Below are 24367 nucleotides of genomic sequence, written 5' to 3'. Positions count from 1 at the left end.
GGGCCCAGCTTTTCCTCCGGCTGTCGTGACGTCACGTCACGTGGTTAAATGGTGGCTGCCCGGACGCGCCCAAGGGCTAAACTGAGTGATTGCAATATGCAACGCATAACAACTAAAATAAAGGCTAGTATGCTTCGCATCCTGGGCTTAACCTTAGCTAAGCCACAGCCATTTTTTGTTTTGTGTTTTTAATAGGCCGATACCATGTTTTCTTTTATTTTTTTAAAGTCCTGTTTGACGTTGGCTGTATTAAGTACTGGCCCCTCACTATCGGGGAGCACACAGCCTGCCTGCATGCTTAAACTTTAGAAAATTTCGATGCGAAAGCGTCGAATGTCCCGAGCGAAAAAGCCGAAGGCGTCTGTAGCAGCGAAACGGCCCCTAACTTCCAAGTGGCTGCCACGTCACGAGCGCGGCGTTCGTGACGCTGGCCCGCGCTTGCTGGATCGGGCCTCTAAAAAGCAGAGCTTGGATAGCGCGCCAGGTGTTGCGTGAGGGGAGAGGGCATCACCGCGGCCCCACGCCACCCTCGCTCTCGGAAGCCTGTGTTATCCGCGCGTTCCTTGTCCGCACAAGCTCTCGCCTGCGTTGTAACTGCGCCTAGGTAAAGCCGAATCAAAGTGCGCCAAGAGTCTCAGCGCTACGCGCTCGCCTCCCCGCGAGTTCATAACTCAAGGACCGCTCAGTGGCGTTCAATCAGGCATTTTTTTCGCATTCACAACTCATATGAAGTGCTTAGCTGTTCGGAATCTTTGTTCCTTTTATAACCAGCTACTGAACCGTGCTCACTGAGACGCGAATAGATTCATTATTATTATTATTATTATTATTGATCGTGAGCATCCGTGCCGCCATTATCATCAAGAACTTCTCAAAGTCAGACCCCCCCTCCCTTGAAATAAACCCGGATCCGCGCCTGTGTGAAACATGTCTGTTCAGACTAGAGTGTACTAAAATATGGTAGTGTGCACTATCGGCATATGGTAGTTTACACTAAGTATTGTTGAAGTTCTTGCAGGACACCAAGCTCGACGAGCGGCTCTAGCGAGGCAACTGTCTCATGTATACATAAGCACTCACCACTTCTCTTATCATCATCATCCATCCCAATACTTTCACTCCCCTTCCCTCTTCCCCAGTGCAGAGTAGCAGACTAGAGCGCACTAGCTCAGGTCGACCTCTCTGTCTTTCCAATCAATAAATTCTATTCAGTACACTATCGGCATATCGAGAAAAGTGATCTCTGGATAACACTGGTGCAATGACGTCACTCGCCTTCTCGGTACCTGGTGCGGCTGCTCAGCGTGCCACCCCCATCCCTTTTCTATTTCCACTCTCTACTACTTTTAACGCACATTTTAAAAGGTCAACGCTCCTATTTATTTCCTATAATTCCGCATTTATATCTGTAAAAGTAAGAAAATGACAATACGGTGGGTTCGACATGTGACATTTTAATTGCTAGCATTCTAGAATTTGTGCCGCTAGACACTCCGAATTCTGAGCCTACAGTTATCAGTTAAACTCTTTTGTATTAAAATGACAAACTAAACAATGCCGTGCATGATACAAAGAATTGCTTAACGTGAAATATAATTACTATTCCTTATGACCGCAAACAATTACTTAGTGGCGACCGAAGCGGTCCATCTCCCTCCCCCTGGTGACGTCACTGCACTGGTGGTCTCTGTGATATCACACATCCTCAAGTTGCACGATTTTAAAAGCGAAGTTTTTCTTTGCGAATCTCGCCAGGTTTCGTGACCGTGGCCTAGCTGTTCTCTTGCCGAACAAGCCAGCAATTGCAGCAGAGTATGCGCGCGCGGGATAGTGCCTTGAACCGCCACCAGATGCCGCTCGTCTCCATGGCAGCGCCAGCCACGCGGGGGACAGTGAAAAAAAAAGAACCAGAAAGCTCGCATTAGCCACCCGTGGCTGCATGGTAATAAGCAAACGCCTCTTGTGGATAGAATGGATTTGAATTGCGCTACGTATGCGCATGCTGCCTGATGTTTTCCATGATGTGCTCAAGGTGTCTGTCGTACTCTTTAACAGTCAGTAACGCCGCTTAACAAAAAGGCTCGGTATAACTTGTGTGTACATGTGCGTGCACTCGTTTTTGACTCTTTATGCATTTGCATTATATCGATTTTAACTCCTTATAACTGCTGCATTGTTTAATAAGGTTGTTTTCAACATACCTTCATCAGCGATTCGATTGACTTTATGTGGTAATAGTACCAAGAATGTCACTAAGTTGCACAATTTCTCATTCATGAGTAGCACCCTAAAATGAAATAGACAAATAGGAATGCTGTGAATACTCAAATTTTTTATTGCATAGACTCACAATTCGTTTTTTGGTTTACTGTATTTTTTCATCAAATAGTGACACAAAACGTAATACGAACGACACATGATAATCGCAATAAATAAACACTCGAGACAGTGGGCACATTCCGGAAGAGACACATATGACTCCCAACAGTTGCATATTTGCCTTGTTCTCGCAAAGACATCAGTTACCTGTCTCTATGATAAACCGCTTTGAGAGCAGATTATCTCCCAGCGCAAAGCACAGCATACTGTAGTTACCTGCTCATTCCTTGTAAAAATTATTCTTTAAAAGGTGTGCACGATTGTGCTAGGAAAAAAAAAAACGTAATTTCTTCTTCAAAACAGCAAATTGCGAGTGTGCCATGTTGCTGGCAAGCTACCTTTCTTTCGAGTTAAGCATGCTGGATGCATGTGTTGCTATTGGTAACATATTGTAACCCTGTGATGTCAAGTGAATGAAATTGCCCTGCTCTTCACACAAATCTGTGCACTTTCAGGCTTTCATTCTCCAGGTTTTCTTTGGAACTGTTATTTTTTCAGAGGCCACTGATGCTGGAGTTTTATTACAGTAGACAGTGAAAAGACACATAGTGCACTGTGCGAGGCCCAGCAGTTACAAGCAAACTGGCCTAAGCCACATGTTTTTCCCGACAGGTGTAAATCAAGCAGGCTGAACTGCTTGCATTTGGCATGCAGGTGAACGAGTGTGTCAAGCTGCAGCAGTCAAAGTACTTTTACGGCAGATGAAAAAAGAAAAGCAGCACAGCGGCATGACTTTTGTCAGAACTAGCCTGGTATATATATCATGCTCGCACCACTTATTTGCACGGGTGTAGCTGACATATATGCACCACATCGTGGGTGGCCATAAAATTTTGAATACACCAGGGCCAGTTGGACCTCCAACACCAGTGGAAGTTTCAGTTCAGCTGTAATTAATATGATCCGCTTCATAGATGACTGTCGGATTAAATGCCAGCAACAAGCTGCCTACCCAAAGCATGTGTGAGTACCGACAAAATTCATGTGGGAGCTGTATTTTGCAAGCGTTCTTTTCTTTCGATTCTATTCACTTATCATCCGTCATACAAAGTGATCAACCACGGAGTTAAAGAGGCTGTGGCATCTTGAGAATTGGCTAACGAAGTGGCACAACGAATCGAAAATGGAAAGAATTGCTACAAGATACACCCCCAGGATGCAGTTTGAGCGGAACACATTTTTCAATTCTAGAATTCAGAATCGTAAGCGCAGAGAAGAAACCAGGCAAAGTCAAAGGTACAAAGCAGCCTCATCTGCAGTAAAGAAAGTGCACGCCCGAAGCATAAGACAACCGAGGCTGAGAGTAAATGTGCGTCGAGAAGTTTTTGAGGAAGAGGAGTGTGGCATACGCGCCTGTGAGAACTCACACCAGATGGGAACAGCAAATGAGGCCAGCCTCAACGCTTGCTGAATGGCCACTAGCACACGTACCGCACACGTACCGCACCAGTGCCTCTCGTCAACCTGGTCAAATGGCTACAAACATGTTCCTAATCAAAATCCACAGTAAAGCTGCTGTCTTCATTGGAGCTGCTCAATATACGGATGCCGCACACACAGTGTGCACAATTTTGCCACAAAGGTTACCGAAAACTCACGTGTGAAAACACACTTCATGCAAATAGATTCAAGCAGACTGAAATTATGCACATTCCAGCAAACATACAACATATAGTATGCTACAAGACAGCATTCAACGATTAAACAAAGGAAATGACTGCAGTGATGCATGCTTTGAATATTTGCTTTCATCATGCTTTCATGCTTACAACTAGGGCTTGTGTGGTTTTTCATTCAGGAACGCATTTGAGCGGTGTGGGCAGTACGAGACAGTAGGGCATGAGTCAATTGAGTGTAACTGTACTCAAGAGTGTTACAAGAAAGGCCTCTTGACTTGACACTTTTCATAGTTTCTTTATGTCCAGTAAAGCAGTTAATAGTAACAGAACTGGATAGAACATGATACTATACACAACTAACCAGGTCTATCAAAAGGAAACGCTTTTCAGAAAAAAAAAAATTCGTGATGACCAAATATTCTCGCAAGGATAAATGATACTTTGAAGTGTTGTGACTATGCACATGTTGCCTCCATTCTCTACGCACACAACTTGAATGACAAAGAATGAGCTTGACTGGCAGCAGTGTGAGATCATTCAATCAAGCAATGCCTTTATAAATAAAAGTGCACAAGAATGGCTTGCTACCTGACAAGGTCTCTCTGTAAAAACTGAGGCAGTGCTGGACAGTGAAAAATGCTCCAGCTCCACACAAATCACAATATGTCTTACAATACCATCCTTGCATACCACCCATTATGAGAAAAGAAAGAATGCTACCACTCAAAGTTCAAGGCAGATCCCGGCATTTGCAGCTACCATCTTTGCTCAGTTTGAGTTGGGAAGACATCATGTACTGCTTGTTTCAAACCTTTAGAAGGTCAGCAACATATACCAGTACTTTTAAAATCAAAATTAGCCAAAGCAAGTTCCTGGAAGTGCTAATGATACACAGTGGTTTGCAAAACAGACTGAATTTTTGCAATATGTTAGGAACATTTCTTCAATATCCTGACTCAAGTGAATAGACTGAAATAACTTATCTTTCAACATAGTGAACAGACAGCAATACGAAAAACCAATACAGAAACAATTACTCGAAGGAAATTACAAAATCCTTGAGGGTATATACAACTGCCATTCGCACAATATGCTGTGTGAGCTGGATGTATCTCTGATCATGTGAGTCTTCGCAGCCTTTTACAGGAGTACACACAAAAGAGCGCAGAACCATACACAGACATGTTCGTTTGCGTGCAGACATCAGAGAAATCCAAATGCACGAGGAACAAAGGTTGCATTGGAAGTATTGTCCAACACTTCCTGGGTCACTCAGACAGCAAAGAGTTTTACTGAGGATTACAGAAATGCACATGTAAGCAAACCAAAGTAAAACTGTGCACTATGAGAAATCATAACTTAAGTACACACACACGCACACATACATACATGTTCTCTGGCATCTAGTTTAGTTAAATATTTCACAGTAAAACATGACATATGGGCACCAAATTTACAATGTGTATGTACAAACTTGCATGCCAGTGTGTGTGCACATGATAGGAACACCCAAAGAAGCATCGAAGACACCAGGAAAATGAAGAACCACAAATGGAAGCTAGCTCAAGGATCGCCTTTTACACAACGTAGTTATTTTTGTGCATAGTGAACACTCCTCCTTAGCACACACTAGCAGTAGAGAAGGTAGGGCTTCTGGGACAAAGTATTTTGTGAAAAGAATGACGCAGTACCTTCACTACATATCTGTATCTCTAATTTGGAGAAAAGGCCTTGAGAGAATTAAAAAAAAAAAATGTTTTAGGCACAACAAGACACATCTTTAATTGTAACTTTAGCACAGTTAAATGCATACAAAAAATATATCTACAACAACTATTCCTTAAATTTACTCAACTAGAAGGTGCTCCTAACAGAATTTAAAGAAAATATGTGTCAGCCACTAGCATCAATTACACTGCTGCTCCGTCCAACACCACCAACACATGGACGTCATCCTACAGCAGACGCAGATGTCACTCCAACAAGACCCTAGATAAGGGTTTTCTTCCCAAATGTCACACATGCAGCAGTATTTAGGCAATTCCTGAGAGAACAAATGATCAGTACAATGAGAGACAGCCTGTGTGAAAAGCAATTGTTCCCTGCACCTGCCAAAAGCAGTCTTACTGGTTTTGCACACCAATCTACAGGTGCACACCCGTTAACACAGAAGTTCAGCTACATTTGGGTTTCACTCTTCCCTGCCAGCCCATTTAGGACGCAAATGAAAAACTTTTTGACTGCCATTAAGCAAATAATTATAAAGCCTTTTCCTACGGTTCGATGGTTCTCATTTATTTTGTAAGAAAGTCAAGAAATAAGTATCGGGCACCACACCATGCAGTACTGAGACAACATGCATTGTAGGAGGTAGGATCAAGGATTAAGAGCACCCTACAGACACGTGTACAGTGTGCTGTTCCTAAGTGCCCTCTCACTATGTACACTGCTTAGCATGTAAGTATTACACATGCAAAAAACTGCACAGAATATTACAGTGAACACAACTGTTGTGACACATCTGACAATGAAAGCAGTTCAGGCTCCATTTGGTTTTCCAGTGTCAACTAATTATGAACATATAAAGGCTAGCATCACGCCAATGAAAAAAACAGGTCAGGCTTATTCTCAGGTGCGCAGCTCAAGATGAAGCATAATTAGGTGTACAATTAACAGCTCAAATAGCAAGGCTGAATATTCACATGGCTTCTGCGCAACGTGTGTAAGACACCTCAGACCTTTGTGCAAGCCCAGTGACTCTTTGGACATTGCTCTCATACTCTTCAATGGAGGAGGAGGAGAACAGTGCTGGATGACCAGAAACAAGATGATGAGCAAACAAAAAGTGAGGCGAGGGGAAGCATCAAACTGGCTCTACAGTTCTTTGACAGGGACCCAAGCCAGCCAGCCAGCCAGCAAAGACACAAATAAATAACTACAATACAAGATGAGGCAATAATGGGGCCTCACTTAACCACTGGGGGAAAAAAAAAGCAGAACGAGAGGAAGCATGTGCCACAAAGTCTGTCCTGTCCTGCTGCACACACAAGTACGATGGTTAGAGCGTCCCATGGCGCGCTCGTGAACAAACTTGGTCGGGGGGCGGGGGTTCTGTGCAAATGGCCGCTGCTCCAGTGCGGTTCCAGACACGCTCCGTTACCTTCTTCCACCTCGAGAAAACACGTTGCACAGCACAATGTTGTTGAGCTCACACAAACGTAAGTCACACCAATCCTGAACAGCGCACTACACTGTCCGCTGGGGACATCCATGTTTCAGATGGCAGGGTTGAAGCATATGATGGGCTTGCTAGTGACTGGGCACTTGGTTAATTGAAGGGACTGGGTGCCGACGGTGAGGAGGAAGGTGGCGTGCACTTGCGGCGTGGCTGATGTACCAGGAAGTGCGTTAGCTTGGTGGGAAGGTAGCTCAGGTTTAGCTGATAGAACTCGACCAGCTGCAGGAGGTCGTAGAACTTGGTGCGGCCATTGTCAAGTGAGTAGCACAGCTGGTCCTTCTCTTCCACCTGAGAGAGCAAAAGAGCACAGTACAGAGTATATTTGTTAAGACACTGATTCTGTTAATGCTGCAACTCGTTGCATGGTCAGTTTCTTGGTCAATTACTTTCGGGGACATTCCTTTCAGTGCACACTCATTAGATAAGATTAGATAAGCATTAGATAAGGATACTCATCACTGCAATGAGATGCCACACTGGACGTTACATCACACAAAAGCGATCGATCTAGAATACAGCAACAAATGTTGGTAACCACACATAAAAAAAAGAAAAAGAAACATGATAAGAGAACGAGATCATAATGTCACTTTATTGTCAATATTGCCATTCTTTTCTTGAAAGGATTGCACTGAAACAGCACTTAACCCTTTCAGTGTCGGGTTTCTCAGATATTATACAGCAAATACAATGCTTTATTTTTGGTTGTGCATAAATGAAAAAAAAAAAGACACAGATAATGGCAAACAGTCTCTTGGTGTACTCCTCACATTCTCATTTGACAACAGGAATGTCAAAAGGAACATGGCATGCAGTGACACGGAAACATACTGGTACGTCAGTGACGCTACAAGGGTTAACATCCATTAGAATCTATTAGGCATCAGCAGTAATGAGTTTTGATGAGAAAAAAATCAAGTAGTAATGGCGTGTCTTAGGCAATTGCAAGTATCCATTGTTACGATAGCAATTCTGCAAATACAACAAATGCAGACACACACAATGTGGTGTTGAAAAAGAAATTGTCCACAGTAAATGTACAAATTCAGAAGCCTAAATGCAGTGAGAAAATTAACTTTTGTAATATTTTCATGTTTGAAAAGCTTTACATATTGGGCATGCAATGCGCAGTCATGCTGAACACAGAAGTGAAACTCACGGAGATAATCTGCACATGGTGGACCTTCCCTCTGTACACATAGCAGAGCACGTAGGAGCCGGGCTTAGTGAGGCTTTGCCGGACAAGGAAAACGCCATCGACTGTGCCATGCTTGAGCAACAGCTGGCTGGCTTCCTCACGTGACATGCCACTGTAGAACCAGGGCTGCATATGCTGCAGCCCCAGCTCAGCTGTGGCTGCAGACCCTGCCCATTGGGGAGGAGGCCCGCTTGGCTGTGGCATTGCTGTTGGCGAAGCCTGACCTGACCGGCAGCAGGGCAGCTTCCTCTGCAAGTATTGTGAGAAAGTGAAGGCTCGGTTAAGACGAAGAGAGCAAAGTATCTGGCCTCAGCTCTTAAAACCATTCAGTAACAGGAAGTGTCAATAATGGATGTTCAAAGCAGTATGAACACCACTGAGCACACCGCTGCAGAGAAGACGCCAACTTCCCAAGTATCCTATCAATCAGGACCACATTCTACCAAAAGCTACAGGTGCTGAATGAATACTGGTTTGCAGAACCTTTATCTTGCTGATTTGCATTCAGTGGAACATAACTGATGAGAAGGGATCTAGGCTTTAACTAGCAGTCCCTACACTTTAGTCTTTCTCCCTCAACCTAAGTAAGGGCTAGATCACATTCACAATGAGGCCATCAGATTATTTTTTCCAGCAACAATGTTTGCTCTTCAAATGTATGCGACTCTTAAGCACATGCACACACTAAAACTCAAATATGCGAGTGCTTTAAACATTGCCTGTTGTCTGTGATAGCTTGTAATACCATGTAACTAACCTTTTCTAATCTTTGAGAAATCGCATATGACATCATGATGCTGTTTTAACAACCAGGCTGTGAGAGAAGTTGCAGTTAAGTACCATGAACTAATTCGGGCAGCCCTGTCCTTTTATTAAGACAGTAATTATATGGACACTCCATGTGCATTCCTGCCACCGGCGTTGGCGTTGTCATGAGGTTCCGTATACAGTTCAAGGGCGATGAAATCATCGCAGTGCGCCGTATGCTGTTTGTTCGAGTGAAAGAGTGCTAGGTTGAGCCGGCGATTGCGGCTCAATATTGCGCACGCAAGTAAGGAGAGTGGGGAGCAAGCGCGCCATCTTCTATCGAGTGCAAGGCTCCAGGATGAGGGTAGAGAAAAAGGGGGGCAGGGGTTGACCTGCTCCAGGCCACTGTATCTTGAAAGCCGTCTCTGACAGGGACAGAGTTCGCCCGTGCACTGCGTTTTCACGGCTTAGTTCGCGTTGATGCGGGACGCAGCATGAAGGTCAATTCACTTACTGCTGCTGCTGCGCTTCCTCACTCCAGCATTTTGATATCAAGTTTCCACGGTCATTGAGTGAGATGTGTTCATGTTTGCTTGTGTGCGTGTGACACTGTGCTTGTTAATTTAGTTAGTGTGCCTATGTTTACAAGTTTATACGAAAGATGAAACTACTAACCTCACTTCAAATAGCTGTCCACTATTTTGCTATCGCAATTGATGCTTCGACCTTCAGACGAAACAGGCTTTTCTACTGTGTTCAGCAACATCAAAACATTGAAACACTGCTGCTGAACCCGAGATCGGGCTTATGTTTTCTAACACAAAAGCATGGCATCTGTATACTGCTCTCCTACCGCTGCGAGCCTGAGATATCAGAATGGATCAACAATGGAGGCACTACCTTCCAGACTTGAGCCTCAGCTGCTGCTACAGCTTCTGCTTCCTGGGGGTCCTCGATGACTCGCCCCTTGCTTCCTGTGAAGTCCATTGCAACCCAGGGAGACGACATGGGGTCCCGGTCGGGCTCTGCGGCCCATGCGTGCTCAGAGTAGCGGGACCGTAGCTCTTTGTAGTTTTCACGCAGCTTCTTCCCAAACTGTAAACAGAATGAATTTGTGTGGTCGCATTCCAAGCACCTGGTCAACTGACAGTGCACTTAAGGATAGAAAAAAAGAAAAGGGGGAGGAGGTTTGGGAGCCCTCAGCCCTCAGCCCTGTCAACAGCATGCACCTCGGACTCTGTCACTGTCAACAAGGTATTGGTGCAGAGATTTATAGGAAGATGGAGAAAGAGCTATTAATAAAAATAAGAGCAGGCAAAGAAGTTCCAAAACGGAAAAGTGCACCTTACTGACAAAATAAATCATGCGAGAAAATAAAAGGTTACTCTTAAACAGGCTGTAATTTGTAACACACTGCAACAGTACTAGAACTCGCAAGTACAATGACTGCGACAGTGTAGGGAAGATAAGGCTGAAGTTGATACATAGTGAATTTTCGCAAAAGCCTTCCAAAAATAGCGTAATAAAATTACCTTTGCAAGTCTGAGTGCAATGATCCAGCACTGGCGCTGCTGTTCTGTGCTGCTGCAAAACCACATTAGATCGCTGCTTCCAGTGCTGTTGGATCTCGTGGGCTGCACGACATGCAAAAGAATATATAAGCAGGTAGCAGTATGGAGCAACCCAGTTCAACGAAACAGAAACTGGCTGCTAGTATTACACAAAAGAACTCAAAACGTAAATCGAGCTGCTCCTTGGAGCCACTTCATATTAGGCATATATGTGAGAGTTCAACAAACGCAACTGGTGAACCCTTGTACGCAAGTAGGGAACACTAACCTTCAGACAGAACTGGAACGCTGTTGGTCCGCTCAGGCCTTTGTCGTATGGCACAAAGATATTCCAGTCCTTCAAGCTGGCAATGTGTTGCAGCTGCCACGTTTCGTCCTGGGGAAGTAAGGTGGGAATCAAGCCAATGCCAAGGGAAGGTGCATGTTATCATGACGCCAAGCAAGGACACTGCCCTGCATCTCTTTATGCAATAGCTGGCACACACACACTTCAAAAATTTTTTGGTAGAGACAGGGCCACGTGGAAGTCTAATAGCTTATTCCACAATGCTTTCGTCAACGAGCTATAAACTGCAGGACTAGCACAATGACACATACATCACTGAATATAAAACTTTAATTGCCACCATTGGCACAACTCCACTGAACGAGGCGACCAGACGCACTGCATTCTCCAAATGCTGAGTAGCAGCAGTGAATGTGAATTGAATGTCTATACGGTCCAACAGCAAGCTGTCATGGTTCACCTTGTGTCCTGATGGGAGAACGGAGAGCTCTCCGTCTTCTACTCGGAAGTATGACTGCTTCCAGGACTGTTTCCCGGGCTCCCGGTACCACAGCAGGCTGTGCACCACGGGACAACGCTCGCCTTGGCTTAGGATGTTCTGGAAAAAAGGAAAAAGAAAAGTGAGATAACTTAACCAGCACCCTGAGGTTAGAAAAAGAAGAAAGAAAAAGATAAAAAGAGAAGAAAAGTCATTAAGCAAAATATACCTTAAAACTACAGGGTTAGTAAGATTTGCTAGAACTGCGAAAATACTCCATAGGTTTGTTGAGACGTTCATACCTCAATCTCAGCTTTGACATTAACAGTGTATGAAATAAGTACTAAATAATAAATATGCACTTGTGTACACAAGGGAAAGTGTGGCAGTGGTAATAAATCAAGCAAGTAATAGCAAACAATGTAAAAAGAAAGAGAGAAAGATTGTATGTACATGTATAGTCTACGCTCGTTACAATGGACCTGCGTACAACAGACATTAGGATATAACACACCATATTTCAACCTTGGTTTGGTCTGCCTATTTTATTAATGCAACGAAGTTCGCTTTCAAAAGCCCGCGCTGCAATGGACTATCGGCTACAGCGGACGAAATAGGCGGCAATTTTTGTGAAAATCGGGCGTATAAAACGGACTTTGCCGTGTCGACAGCCGCTGGCCACTGACTTGCGAGAGTCCGCACACGATCGCGGCTCAATATCTTGCGCGCACGCGAGGAAAGCCGGGCGGAAGCGCGCCGTCAATCCCGTGCGAGGCACCGCTTGGAGGGGGGGGGTCTACTCGGTGGCTGCTGACAACGGCGCGGCCACGCAGGCGCCGTTTCTTGAAAGCGATGGGAACAAAGAGCGCCCAGTGCAGTTAGCCTCGTATGTGCTGTGCTTTCAACGATTAGTTCGCGTTGAAGCGAGATACAGCGGTGGTCAATTCGCTCGCTGCTGCTGCTGCGCTTATCTTGCTTAAACTTTTTTTGTTTGTTTTTTACTTCGGACGTTCGTCACTCACTCTTCGCAATGAAGTTTAAGGTTTCGCAAGTGAAGCGTCTCGGAAATTACGGACTTCGGATAAAACGGACGTTTTTGGTCGGATTATCAGGGTCCGTTGTAACGAGGGTCGACTGTGCGTGTGTGTGTTAGTGAAGAAATCCATATCGTTATGAAAGTCTTTTAACATGAATTTCTTCAAATAATTAAAGTTTCCAGGCACCCTTATCTTTCAAGTATGTGCATAAAGCATGCCCATTTCTCTGCCAAACTCCTATGACTACTCTAAAGTTTGTTCAAGTGATGTTCTACAGTAATGTGGCTAGCATACCTGCAGGGTTATCAATTTTGCAAGATCGGTTGACTCTGCCAGGCAGTCAAGCTGAGGCCCTAGATCCACCATGTCCAGAGAGAAGAATTGCTGGGAATTGGAAGGGAGCAACAGAAAGAAAGTGGAAACAGAGATGAAGCAATGCCAGCAAATGCTTACTTAATTTCAGCAACCACAGTAACACATTCAAAGCTGGCACAGTGGTAATGACTGTAGACACCGAAGGGAGTGGAAAATGTTAGGCTGCAAAATAAATTGGCCAACGGAGCACAGCAGGCACCATATACTGAATGCAGAATCTGATTATCTACTGCACAGGTGCAAAGAAAGGTTAACACAAGAGTGGCAGAAACTTTTTTTTTTTTTTTGCTTACATTCCAAAAAGCTGACTGAATTTGTTCAAGTACTACGCGGGGTGCGAAATTAGTTGTCAAGCAGCCTTAGAAGATAACCATGCTTGATGTTGTGACAAAAGTTGCTAACATTATCAGTGGCGCAGTATGCAGTGAAAACGACAATGCAGTGTGTTGCGCAATGCATAGTGCTGAAATATCTGCAACGAGGAGAAAGCAACTCACCAGGGGAGAATTGAAGAACTCATATTTCCTGAAGTCTTGCCGGAAGAAGAAATTGTTCCCACAGTGCTCCTTGTTCTTTCCCCAGGATGCGTACACTTGGAGGACCTCTTCGTGGTCTTCGAGGCTGCGTTCTGTAAAATAAAGAATATGGTATAATAAGTATTAGCAGTCATATTCACGGTGATGGTGGTCAATTTGTGCACCCAAATATATATCTAAACAAACAAACAAAATGAAAGCTGCCGAGAAAATAATAACCAGAGGCAAGCAATTAACTTATTGCCACCATTGGAAAGTTGAACCCATGTGGCACTAACTTGGGAACAGTATGTCCAAATGTGGACCTTACATGTTGCCCCAATAACCAGTTTTACCGTGTTAGACATGTCTATAATGCGGCCATAAGTTGGACACCTATGTGTCGATACAAAAGCAAGACCAAAAATTTCCAATGACTGTTCTATCTTTTTTTCTAACTGTCAATTTCCCCTTCCTTTCCCTCGCATCTCCCGTTGGCTGTCCCGAAGGTCTCGATTCCAAATTCTGTTACGGCCTGCGGAAATGAAATCACGATTTTAATTTTATTTCCGGAGTTTCTAATATTGCGCCTGAACATACGCACAATTAAACAACGCAACTATATCAAAGCATCCATACGGAAAATGTTCAAAGAGGTGGGCATAGAGATAACTTTCCGTCCAAGCGGCGGAAGTTTGCGATTTCAGGCAAGATCGCCGCAGTGGTGTTGGAAGTGTTACACGTTTCGCCTAGATTACCCGAGCACCGATCGCATCAAGCGATGCAAGCTAACGGACAATCAAAAACGCACGTTCCCTTTTTCTCTTTTTTTTTTTTCTTTATCCTCGCTGAATCCCTCCAGACCAAATGAAGTAAATCTACTCACTGCTGCTCGTTAAAACGCCGACAGGAGAATTTCCTGCGAGCCGATAACGATACCGGGCGAAGCATGCGATGTGAGCGCTGAAACCGCTTCGCGCTCGACGGCAAGGTAGGTAGGTACACGCGCGCTCTCCTCCGCAACCAGCTGTCGCCAAGCGCCCGAGCAACGGCGGCGATGTATGCGAGTGAAGAGATGAGAGGTCCCACACGGCGCGCGCGACGCGCGAGATTTGTCGCCCGGTAAATGGCCGCTCGACGCCACCGGGGAAGCAGGAAGAGGGGGGGAGGGAGGGCACCTGGGCTGACGTAATGCGAGCGACACCCCTTCTTGCTCTCGGCCATCTTCGGCAGTCGCGAAGGCGGCAACGGCCGCGGACGCCGCCGCGCAGTCTGCAAGGCTGCGATGATCTTCCCAGCCTCCTTCACGGCGGCGTGCCCCCAGCGCCTCGACGTTGCAGCCTCTCCCCCACTGCTCGCGTTCCTTCGTTTTCGCAGATCTCTCTCTCTCTCTCTCTCTCCCCCCCCACTCCTCCACCGCAGAGCAAGCACACGTGCGTTTTGCTCTCCGCTCGCCACGTCGCAACCGACCGCAGGCGCGAGCCCCGCAGAACACGCCTACGAACGACACAGCGCTGCGCGTCTCGAGACCCGGCCCATGAAAACGCCCTGTGGCGGCGACGGCTGGAATGCGACGTCATTTGTGTGACTGCTGTGACGCAAACGCGGCCCTGGCCGGTGGATCGAGTAGGATGCTTGCCTCGATCTTTGCGCCGAAATATGGATGGGATGGTCCGCCAGTAGACTCAACTAGCCGCAAAAGTGAAAGGAAATCACCTAGGTGATGAAATCTTATGCTTGGCGGCACTCGTCTGGTAGAAGTCGCTATGTACATACCTGTTCGCCGTAAAACGTCGTTCTAAATAGGTGTCTTCTTAACAGAGGCACTCACAGCAGCCGGAATTTGGCATGAAGGCCTAGGCACTAATATAGCGTTAATTAACACGTCTGCTTAACACTACGTCTCGGCTGATCTCTTCCCAGGAAATAAAGGAAGTACTGGCTTTTCTCGGAGTGAATACCGATGAGGTACGCCCCTAACTGTGGACGGCTCTGTAGATATCAATTAAGAGAATGTATATATATATATATGGAAGCTAGCGCGGAAGAAAGCCGCGATCACTTCAAGCCGTGATCGAACAGAACGCCGTCGCATGGAATATTTGCAAGAATGCGATGATTTGCATCAGCTGCGCTGACTTCTCTCTCATGCGTCGCTCATACAGCCAACTTTTACCCCTGTCAGACGTTTACTATTAAATCGCTACTAAATCCTGTATGAAAGCCAGCTAGATACTATGGCCATGTTTTATGTAATAAACGACGAGAAAAAAAGAACGAAAAGTGGAATGGGACGGTGAGGGGGAGCTGCGTTAAAATCTGAAGCAGTGGCCCGGCGTCCCTTATTCGAACGTTAGTATACGGACATTTTGACGCTCCCTTAGATGTGGTAGCTCCGACATGGCATGAGTGAAACTAGTTGCGGCTCGTTACAGGAACAGCAAGGAAATAAACTAATCGCAGTATTGCCAGATTATACCAGTGTCGTTACAACCCGCAACTAATTACAGTGAATACGTGGGACTTTAGGGAGTGCGAGACACGCCGCACAGCGGATTAATTTCGACCACCCGGGGCTCTTTACCGTGCGCCCGAACACCGGTACACGGAAGTTCTTAAGTTTCACCCTGACCCTTGCAAATGCGGCCGTCGCAGCCGGGAGTCGAACTCTCGACCTGGAGCTCAGAAGCGGAGCGCCACAGCAGCCGAGTGTAGACAAGAAAGGAGTCGTTACCACGAAGCACCGAAAAAGGCGAGGGGGAAAGTATAATCGAAGGCGGCAAGGCCGCCAAAGAAAGCGGCGGAGCGCGAGTCAGCACCGTGCACCTCGATGAAGGTGGCCGGCGATAAACTTTTAATGAGTCACGCGTCCTCTGGAGCCTCTCAAGGCTAACTAGCATGCATGGCACCCACGCGCACGGCTATCGCCTTTGGAAAGACGAAGGGGGGGAGAGAGAGTCCCGTGCTCGCCACTTGAAAGGTGGTGTGTCGACACACCCGTGGTTTAGGATTGCCCGCAAAGAGCCACCCGCTCCTAGTAGTATACCACTAATGTCAGGTGGCTGAGTACACACAAAGACGCCTACGTGTAATGTGCATAGCATGACGTAACGTGCAAAAATTTAGACGCCGCGTATAGACAAATTGCATGTGCCACACCGACTACCGAGCCGCTTGGCGGTATCTTTAGCGACAACTGCTTCTTGCCATGAACGCGCTTCCTCGCTTATTTTCCTCGCTTTGTTAGACCGGTAAAAGCACGCCGCCGCTTTAAAATGATCGGAGTTGATATAACGTGGTTGTTAAAACGGTATTAACCTCTTAAAGCACGATTTCTTTCCCTAATGAAAGAAAAAAAGAAGCATTCGAATTTCAGTTGGAAATATCAGTATGCGAGGTAAGAGCATCAAAAATTATCCTCACACCATTTGCTACCCCGGGCTATATTTGTAGAATGGAAAAAAAAAAGAAAAACAAGAGAGGAAAGAAGACTCGCACAGGCATCTAGTACAAAACAATGTCTTTATTTTCAATGTCTTTTTCGCATTGAAAAAAGTCGAGACTTGGCATAATGAACCATCTTGCATCTCACGGCATACTGTAAAACAGCCGGTACTGCAGGGATGGCGACTTCAATTTTATGCGCCTGAATGGATGCATGTTTCTTGGAGTGCTGACCCTAATTGAAAGCACCATGTGCAAAGCGTTGTTTTCTGTTTCAGACATGGTGACATGCTGAAGCGACAGCAGGCTAGAAGAGGTTCAAAGAGAGCACAACGAAGCGCGAAGGACGCTATATGGTACGAGTGGCGCCGAATAACCGCATCCTATACCACGATGCCACGGGGCACTTTTCCGTGTTTTGCGGGCTTTCTTTCAGGCTTGGAGAATGATCTTTTATGTAACACATATTGCGCAACAGAAAGCTGGATCAGGAATTTTTCAGGATGGTCTACGATTTCGCTCTGAATATATTATTTGAGAAGTTGATTAATAATAACTGGCTATGTAATTAGGCGAAATAATAAAAAAAAATAATAGTCTGAATCGCTCCAAGCGACAGCACGCATTACCTTGGTTCTCTCCAGCTACGCAGTATGTACTCATATATATATATATACGTTTACATTTTGGCCCAAGTAACGTGGGACACTCCGTACAGAAACAATGCAGCCGCACGCGGCTATATTCCTGCACAGAACAATTACGTCATTACGACTTCTCCACAGCGCACCAGCTGCAAGCCTATATACGGCAACACACGCTCGATATATATAGAAAACGATTATAAGACAATGCTCCCGTGCAATCGCACAGCCGGGCAAAGAGACGACACAAAGCTTGGAGCAGATCGGCTCGAACAGGCACACCGATTACGTATATGGTTCCAACGGCGACGACGACGACGATAATTGGAGTTTATTGGCGCAAGGGCCAGAAGGGTTCCAGCGACGAACTTGCGTGGGCTTGCGGGTTTCGCGGTATGCGATGAGCCAAGGATAATACCGTACGGAGCTGCTTATAGAAAGAAGGAACGGTTTTGCAGATTGCACGATGAAATAGATTGTGCGGAGGACGCTGTGGATACATGGCTATAACAGCGACAGTGCCCTTGAAATACGGAAGGAACAAACGGGCACGTAACGCAAGTGCAATCGGACGACCGTGCGCAGGAAATCAGAACGCTAAAAAGTGACGTTACAAAATAAACGGAGGTCAGAGGAGCGAAAACAGGGGAACAGCAGGAAACCCGCTTATAACGAACTACTCGATATACAGGACAAGCAAGAATAAAGAGGAGGAGGAAACAGCGAGAGCATACTGTCGCCGCAGATGGCCGTATAAGGGAGTAAAAAATAATAATAATAAGATCACGCTACTACGCACGCCTATATAATCGACCGTGCCGCGGGAATAATTTATAACGCTTAATTCGCAGCTGCAATGCCCAGGCACCGGTAGGAGGCCGTCCTGCATGCAGAGGCGCACGCGGACGTGCCCGCTCGCAAGTGTTGGACCACGATTTTGTAGTGATGTCTTTTCCGATGCCATTCCTTCTATATAGCGCTTCGTCAGTGGTTACTGCAGTAACCACTGACGAAGCGCTATATAGAAGGAATCAACGGGATCAGACGACCGTCAACATGGGATTATAAGAGTGCCATGTAGAATCGATCTTGTGTGATGGGGGATATTATAAGCGCAGGTCAATATGCAAACAGCTTTTACGAACGAAAGTCTTCGTGGATTCAGCCCTGATTCCCCTGGTCACGAATTCGAGCGGAAGGCGTCGCTACATTACACCGACCGTGATTATTCCGTCGAAGGAGCCATTGCATATATCGTCGACATAAATAAATAATGGGAAATCCTCCTCCGATTTTGTCACACTCGGCATTCTGGATTGTCGAGGACCGACTTTATCCGGGAGCCGAATAAACGATATGTACCGAGCCACCATATTTGGCTGCTGTACATAGAGCGCACGTTGTAAGTCTGAACGAGTTGCTGAACGAGCGCGCTTACATATATCGAGCGTGTATAGATACACGGTCCCTAAATCCGGCATTCTGAAATCTCTCTAAAACGCGGCAGCCGCTGGTCGGGAATCGAACCCGCATGCACCGTTGTCAACAGAAGAAGGCCGCTTCTCGAAACGATTTTACTATGAAGACTGCATGTCGCTACAAAGCCCAAAACGTCTCAAGGCCAAAGAGATAACACATTGCACAAGCAGTGCCGCTCTGCGGGAACCGACGCGCAAGCTAGCGTCGACAAACCGGGAGGCCGCTGGTGCAGAAAGAAAGAAAGAGAGAAAGAAAGAAAGAAGAAAAAAGAAATAGCAAACAGGGCGGCGCCTGTCTGTCAAAAGCCTCGCAATCGCTGGCGCGGTGCCGGAAAAGAATTGCACGAGCGTACGCGGCGGAATCTCGGCGGCGCTGACCCACGCAAAGAAAGCCGCACGTCTTTGACCTCCTCGCGATGGATATTACGTGAGTCGGCGCTCGTAGCGCAGGTCTGCTCCCTGTGCGAGCGGCGTTTGTATGCAAGCTAGGCTGGGTCCACCGACAGCGGCATTCGAAGCAAGGCTTTAACTGCACGCAACGAACGGCGCATAACTAAATATGCTGCATATATATATATATATATATATATATATATATATATATATATATATATATATATATATAGAGAGAGAGAGAGAGAGAGAGAGAGAGCACCAATATGCACTGGCAGTCTGAACATTCCTTGCAGCCGTTAAAAAAAAAAGAAAAAGAAAACAGTCATGCGAGGGTGTCCCTTGTCATATACAAGAGACATGCGCGGACAATCCCGGTGTATAATACACGCTACTATAATAATAGCAGCACCTTCCTCAAATCACACGTAAGAAAAAAGCCAGCGTCAAGGCACGCATTTTCCGTATAGTGATGTTTCAGTCGAGGCACTCGCCATACGCATGCCTCGACTGACATGATTCGCTATGACGCCTGAACAGCAGGGTGGCTTTCTGGTGAATTATTCTATTGCGAAAAGGATCGTTACGTGCAAGGTAGATCGAAAGAAGCTCCGCCAGCGCTGCAGAGCACGCGTTGCGGCGCTCGGGCTTTCAATCAGAGTTCTCGCGAAGTATCCACAGGTCGCGGTGCGTCTTCGCTAGACGTGTAACAGATTGATCTTTCTTTATAAACAAACGCACAGGCGTAGGAATCTATATAAATGTCCTCACAGCGCTGCGTAAACCTAAGCAGCCAGAAATTCACCGCCACATGCCATCGACAAGAGCTGCAAAGATCGTTCTACTGACCAGCCCCCTCGACTACCCCTTCTGAAGCAGAAGAAGAACAACTAAAACAAGAAAGACCTTTCGTTGCCACCCTACAATACGTTGCCTAAAACATACCTGCAAATTTACGAAGCTCCGGGGAAAGAAAAAAACGCGCTATTTTGCCCGAACCTCACGCTTCACTCAACACGGAATAAGCACATGTCCTTCGCAAAGTTCAAGCTAACACTTTCCTCACCCCACTAATGCACTACAACTTCGTATGGCGTAGCGCAGCTCACTGCCCCAACTGTCCGGAGATAAGGGCAGGTATAGATCCCATTCTGTAATCATGTAACACTGCCATATCTCCTCATTTCCCTTCCCTTCCTTCCTGGAGTGCTTGGCTTCACTCGGGCTCGGCGGTTCAACAACGGGTCTTAGCGGAGGAAGCGCTCTTCTTTGCTGGGCCTTAGTGCTGGCCTTAAATTAAGGAAACAACAGCACACACTTATTTGCTTCTTTTTCTTTCTTTAGAGTTTTCCCTGGGGACACACATTCTAGGAGATGCACCCGCCTTTGTACGCAGCACTCGACCAGCAGCAACTATGGAATAGCACAAACTGACAAGTAATACACTGTTGTTCGATAACAGTGACTTTCCAGCGATTTTGCTGCTGTGGATTTCACCTCCTTCAGGAACTAGTCTGAATAAATTTGCACCATCCAGGCACCCCTCCGCGGCGTCCTTTAACGGTTATGGAATACTTCCAAAGATATCGCCGGAGACCGACGAGTGATACTTTATCGCGAATAGATTTTTTTTTTTCGGAAAGCTTGACGGAACATTTTTAAAGGGCATAGAACGAGCATGAATCCGTAAACATTAAGGTGAAATCGGAACAGTTAGCAGGTATGCTATAAAGCATACCCGATAGCTGCTTCTTTCGCCAAATGAAGAAAAAGCGAATCCCGTGACGTGGATGTTGTAAAGAAAGCCTTAGTAACAAGAAAGACATTGTGCAAGCTCCGAGTCGAAATAAAATGTCGGCGAAACAACACGAATCCATCCACGGCTCGCAAAGTTCGAGGCAGCCTCCTCGCGCTGCGATCGCGTCGCGCTGCTACACCTGCGGCCTCCTCCGTTCTTTCCAAACAAACTCGTACAAAAGCTGCAAAAGGAAAGAGCAAAATTTCACTACACTTTCGGAAGCTTATTGCCGACATGTTGCCCCTTTTAAAGCGCAGTAAACTTTTGTTAACCTTAAAATGCCGTTTCGCAAAATTTATTAACCTTTACACTACCCCCCCCCCCCCCCGGTCCTTCGCCCCAACTGTGCTTGTTTGCTCCACAAACAAACCTAGCAAGGAAAACAAAAGAAAAAAAAAGAAAGAAAGAGAAGCACGCAAGCAAGCAAGAAAAAACAAACAGAAAGCTCGTTTCGGTTCCGTTCGAGTTGTGTTGTCGCAACGCCCTATGCGGCAGCGAAAACCCATCTTCGGACCCCAATTTCAATGACAGCCTAACGCAGGCACTTTCTGTAAGGTCGTTTTAATTGCTTTACGTTTTCCTTCCACTACAGAGGAGCGTAGGGGGAAGAGGAAGCCAACTTCATCTGTCCACGGACGGCGAGCGCGCAAGAAAATCCTTGGCGTGTTTCCACCTCCCCCCCTTCTTTTCCAATCTCCTTCAAACTGTTTTCCCAACGTCCTTCCGCGTGAAGAAAGCCCTTCAAAGCTCCGACTTCCAAACTTCGACGCGAAGGAAGCTTATACGATGCATAAGCCGGGCTAAAGCATGCAGCATGCGGCACGCAGCAGCAGCAGCAGCTGCAAAGCGGAACGACGGAGCTCTGCGGCTACTGCTGATCGGGCATGTGACTTTGGGAGGAGACGGAACGGGAAGCCGCCGCAGCTGAGTGGCAGGTTCTTCTTCTTCTTTTTTTTTTTTTCGCTCTCTACATGGAAACGGGGAGGAGGACGAGGAGGGAGGGGAAAGTGCTTGCGTGAAGAGCGCGAGCCGCTTCGGCTAGCGTTTGCTGTTTTTAGTGGCAAAAGCAAACCGGGCGGCGCCTCCGCGGGCAGATTATAAACAGAGCGGCTTTTAAGAGGGAACAGACCGCCACCAGTGCAAAACGGAAGAGGCGTTTTCAAGGCTCGACGGCGCTGCAGGAGAGAGGAACGCGGGAAAGCGCGCAAAGCATGACGGATAACACTGCTCGGGCTTTTTTTACTGCTGCGCGTTGTTCTATGCCTATTTTCGCTCAGTGCCCGCGGCGAACGTGGAAGGCAGTCGGTATTCGAAGCTGCATCCTTGCATTGCTCTTTTCTTTTTTTTATTATTTACTTTCTACCCAGCTTCGACTTGTTGCTAAGCGAAAAGCTGGCTTCTTCGCCGGGGCAGTCTGGTGGGACGGCGAGGGAAACATCTGCGCTCATTGAGATCGCAAACACTTAACGACTGGAATAAAATTTTATGGAGGCTGAATGAATGCAACTCACGCGATAATTCAATGCAGAGAGAGAGAGAGAGAGAAGCAAACAAAAACGGTGACGATTGTATAAGATGACTAGTTTTCGAATTTTGCTCGGCGCAACGGTATTACAGAAAATAAAAAATAAAATAAAAAAAGAGGTAGAGTCGTACGCTTACACGAAGTAAAATTATAAATTTCGTCTAGCCAATGCATGCAATCACATGTTGGAGAACGAGATGCACAGACGCTGCAATGTTACACAACGAAGGAATTCGTTTCCCCCACCCCTACCCCATTTTGCTGCCAGTTATATATATTAGCATCCCATTCACTTGGTAAGCGTCGTAATAACTATCGATATGAATACTAAATTAAACGCAACATGCGACAATACACCAACTGTTTGACTCGAGGGACCTGCTCAACCTGGTCAACCGAGCGAGAAGGGCAGCTATATAATACCCCTGTCACACGGGCACCCGAAAACTCCTTTGAACTTCGTCCTTAGTATCTCGAAGGAGATGCACTCGGTGTCACACGGTCGCCCTTCCGCTGAGGCAGTTTAACGGAGATTTTGGCCAAGGGAGATCGGCGATCTCCCTCGGCAGCTGAATTAAGGGAGTAGTACTCTCGTGGCCCATACTTGTTGCTGGTTGCAAAACTGGTAGTTTAATTGTTGTTTGGATTAAAATTATAGTTACGTGTGTTTGGAACGTTTCTATTGAATTAAGTAAAGGTTAAGCCCAATTCGGCAACAGTTTGCTCGCTGCTGCACAGTACTCTCGACGGCCGCTTGTCGCCATGTTTTTCTCGTCTTTCAGGGCGTTTGCCTGAATGCGACAGCCGACTCGACCCGACTCGACCCGATAGTCGGGTCGACCCGACTCGTTGGGCTGGAATATGCCTGCCGAGTTCATGTACGTAAACGCTAGCCGGCCGGACTGAACAAGCGTCGAGTCGGGCTGTGTGTTAAGCCCGGACCACACGTACGCTTGCGGACGCGCGCAAGCTCGCGTTCACGCGCCCACGCATGCGCACACGGTGCGGCATGGCTCGTACGCGTCGAAACGCGGCGTGATCGCGGGGAACAGCTCCTCTCTGATATCACGCGCTTGGGTTGCCTCGCGTCGGCGCGCCTGGCTACGCAGCTACGGCGCGGAGCGTTCAACTCTCAGTGAAGCAGATTTATATCGTGCAAGAATGTGGTTCTTCCTTCCTTTTTGCACTGATCTAACAGCTATAAAAATATAACAATTACGTTTATAAATATCGAAGCATCTTGAAACGCTGTTAGTAACAAAGTACGAAGCGGCGCCTGCCGAGGCGTCCGTGAGTGAGCCCAGTGAGCGCGCGCTGTCGCGCGTCTGTGTGGATGCAAACCACCATTACTTGCGAGGCGCGGCAGGCGCTAGGCGCGCGAACGCGAGCTAGCGCGCGTCCGCAAGCGTACGTGTGGTCTCGGCTTTAGCCCGACTGCATGGGGCATATAGGTTGACCCAGCCCGACCCGTTTGCGGCGTGCACGTAAAAGCGGACGGGTCCGGTCCGCCAGCCCCGAGACTTGCGCGGGAACACTGGGACCTCGTGATTTACGCGCCGGCAGCGGGAATATAATATGGTATCTGGACAAGGGCAACACATGCCACTGTGCGTGCAGTGCAAACTCGTCGTAGCGACGAGAC

At 46.7% G+C, this 24367-nt stretch overlaps 1 protein-coding gene across 6 annotated transcripts in view; it reads right to left on the bottom strand.

Moving 5' to 3' along the window:
• Positions 1-2312: 2312 nt before the first annotated feature.
• LOC135900300 (growth factor receptor-bound protein 14-like) overlaps positions 2313-24367 on the bottom strand; it is a 327836-nt gene continuing 305781 nt past the window's right edge. For 5 of the 6 annotated variants that reach the window (XM_070531952.1, XM_065429758.1, XM_065429763.1 and 2 more), the window contains 8 exons: positions 13428-13556; positions 12848-12957; positions 11499-11636; positions 11021-11128; positions 10714-10815; positions 10082-10276; positions 8396-8683; positions 2313-7524 (listed from right to left, as the gene is read on the bottom strand). In XM_070531952.1, coding sequence (XP_070388053.1) covers positions 7327-7524; positions 8396-8683; positions 10082-10276; positions 10714-10815; positions 11021-11128; positions 11499-11636; positions 12848-12957; positions 13428-13556 — 1268 coding nt within the window. In that variant the 3' untranslated portion in view covers positions 2313-7326. Of the gene's footprint in view, positions 7525-8395; positions 8684-10081; positions 10277-10713; positions 10816-11020; positions 11129-11498; positions 11637-12847; positions 12958-13425; positions 13557-24367 lie in introns of all 6 variants that reach the window. The other variant, XM_065429760.1, reaches the window with a different exon arrangement.

The sequence above is a fragment of the Dermacentor albipictus genome, chromosome 1 (genome assembly GCF_038994185.2).
Source record: "Dermacentor albipictus isolate Rhodes 1998 colony chromosome 1, USDA_Dalb.pri_finalv2, whole genome shotgun sequence".
In the NCBI taxonomy this organism is placed as follows: Eukaryota; Metazoa; Arthropoda; class Arachnida; order Ixodida; family Ixodidae; genus Dermacentor; species Dermacentor albipictus.
Note: the sequence above shows the minus strand (reverse complement) of the source record. Positions and strands in the feature narration are given on the sequence as shown.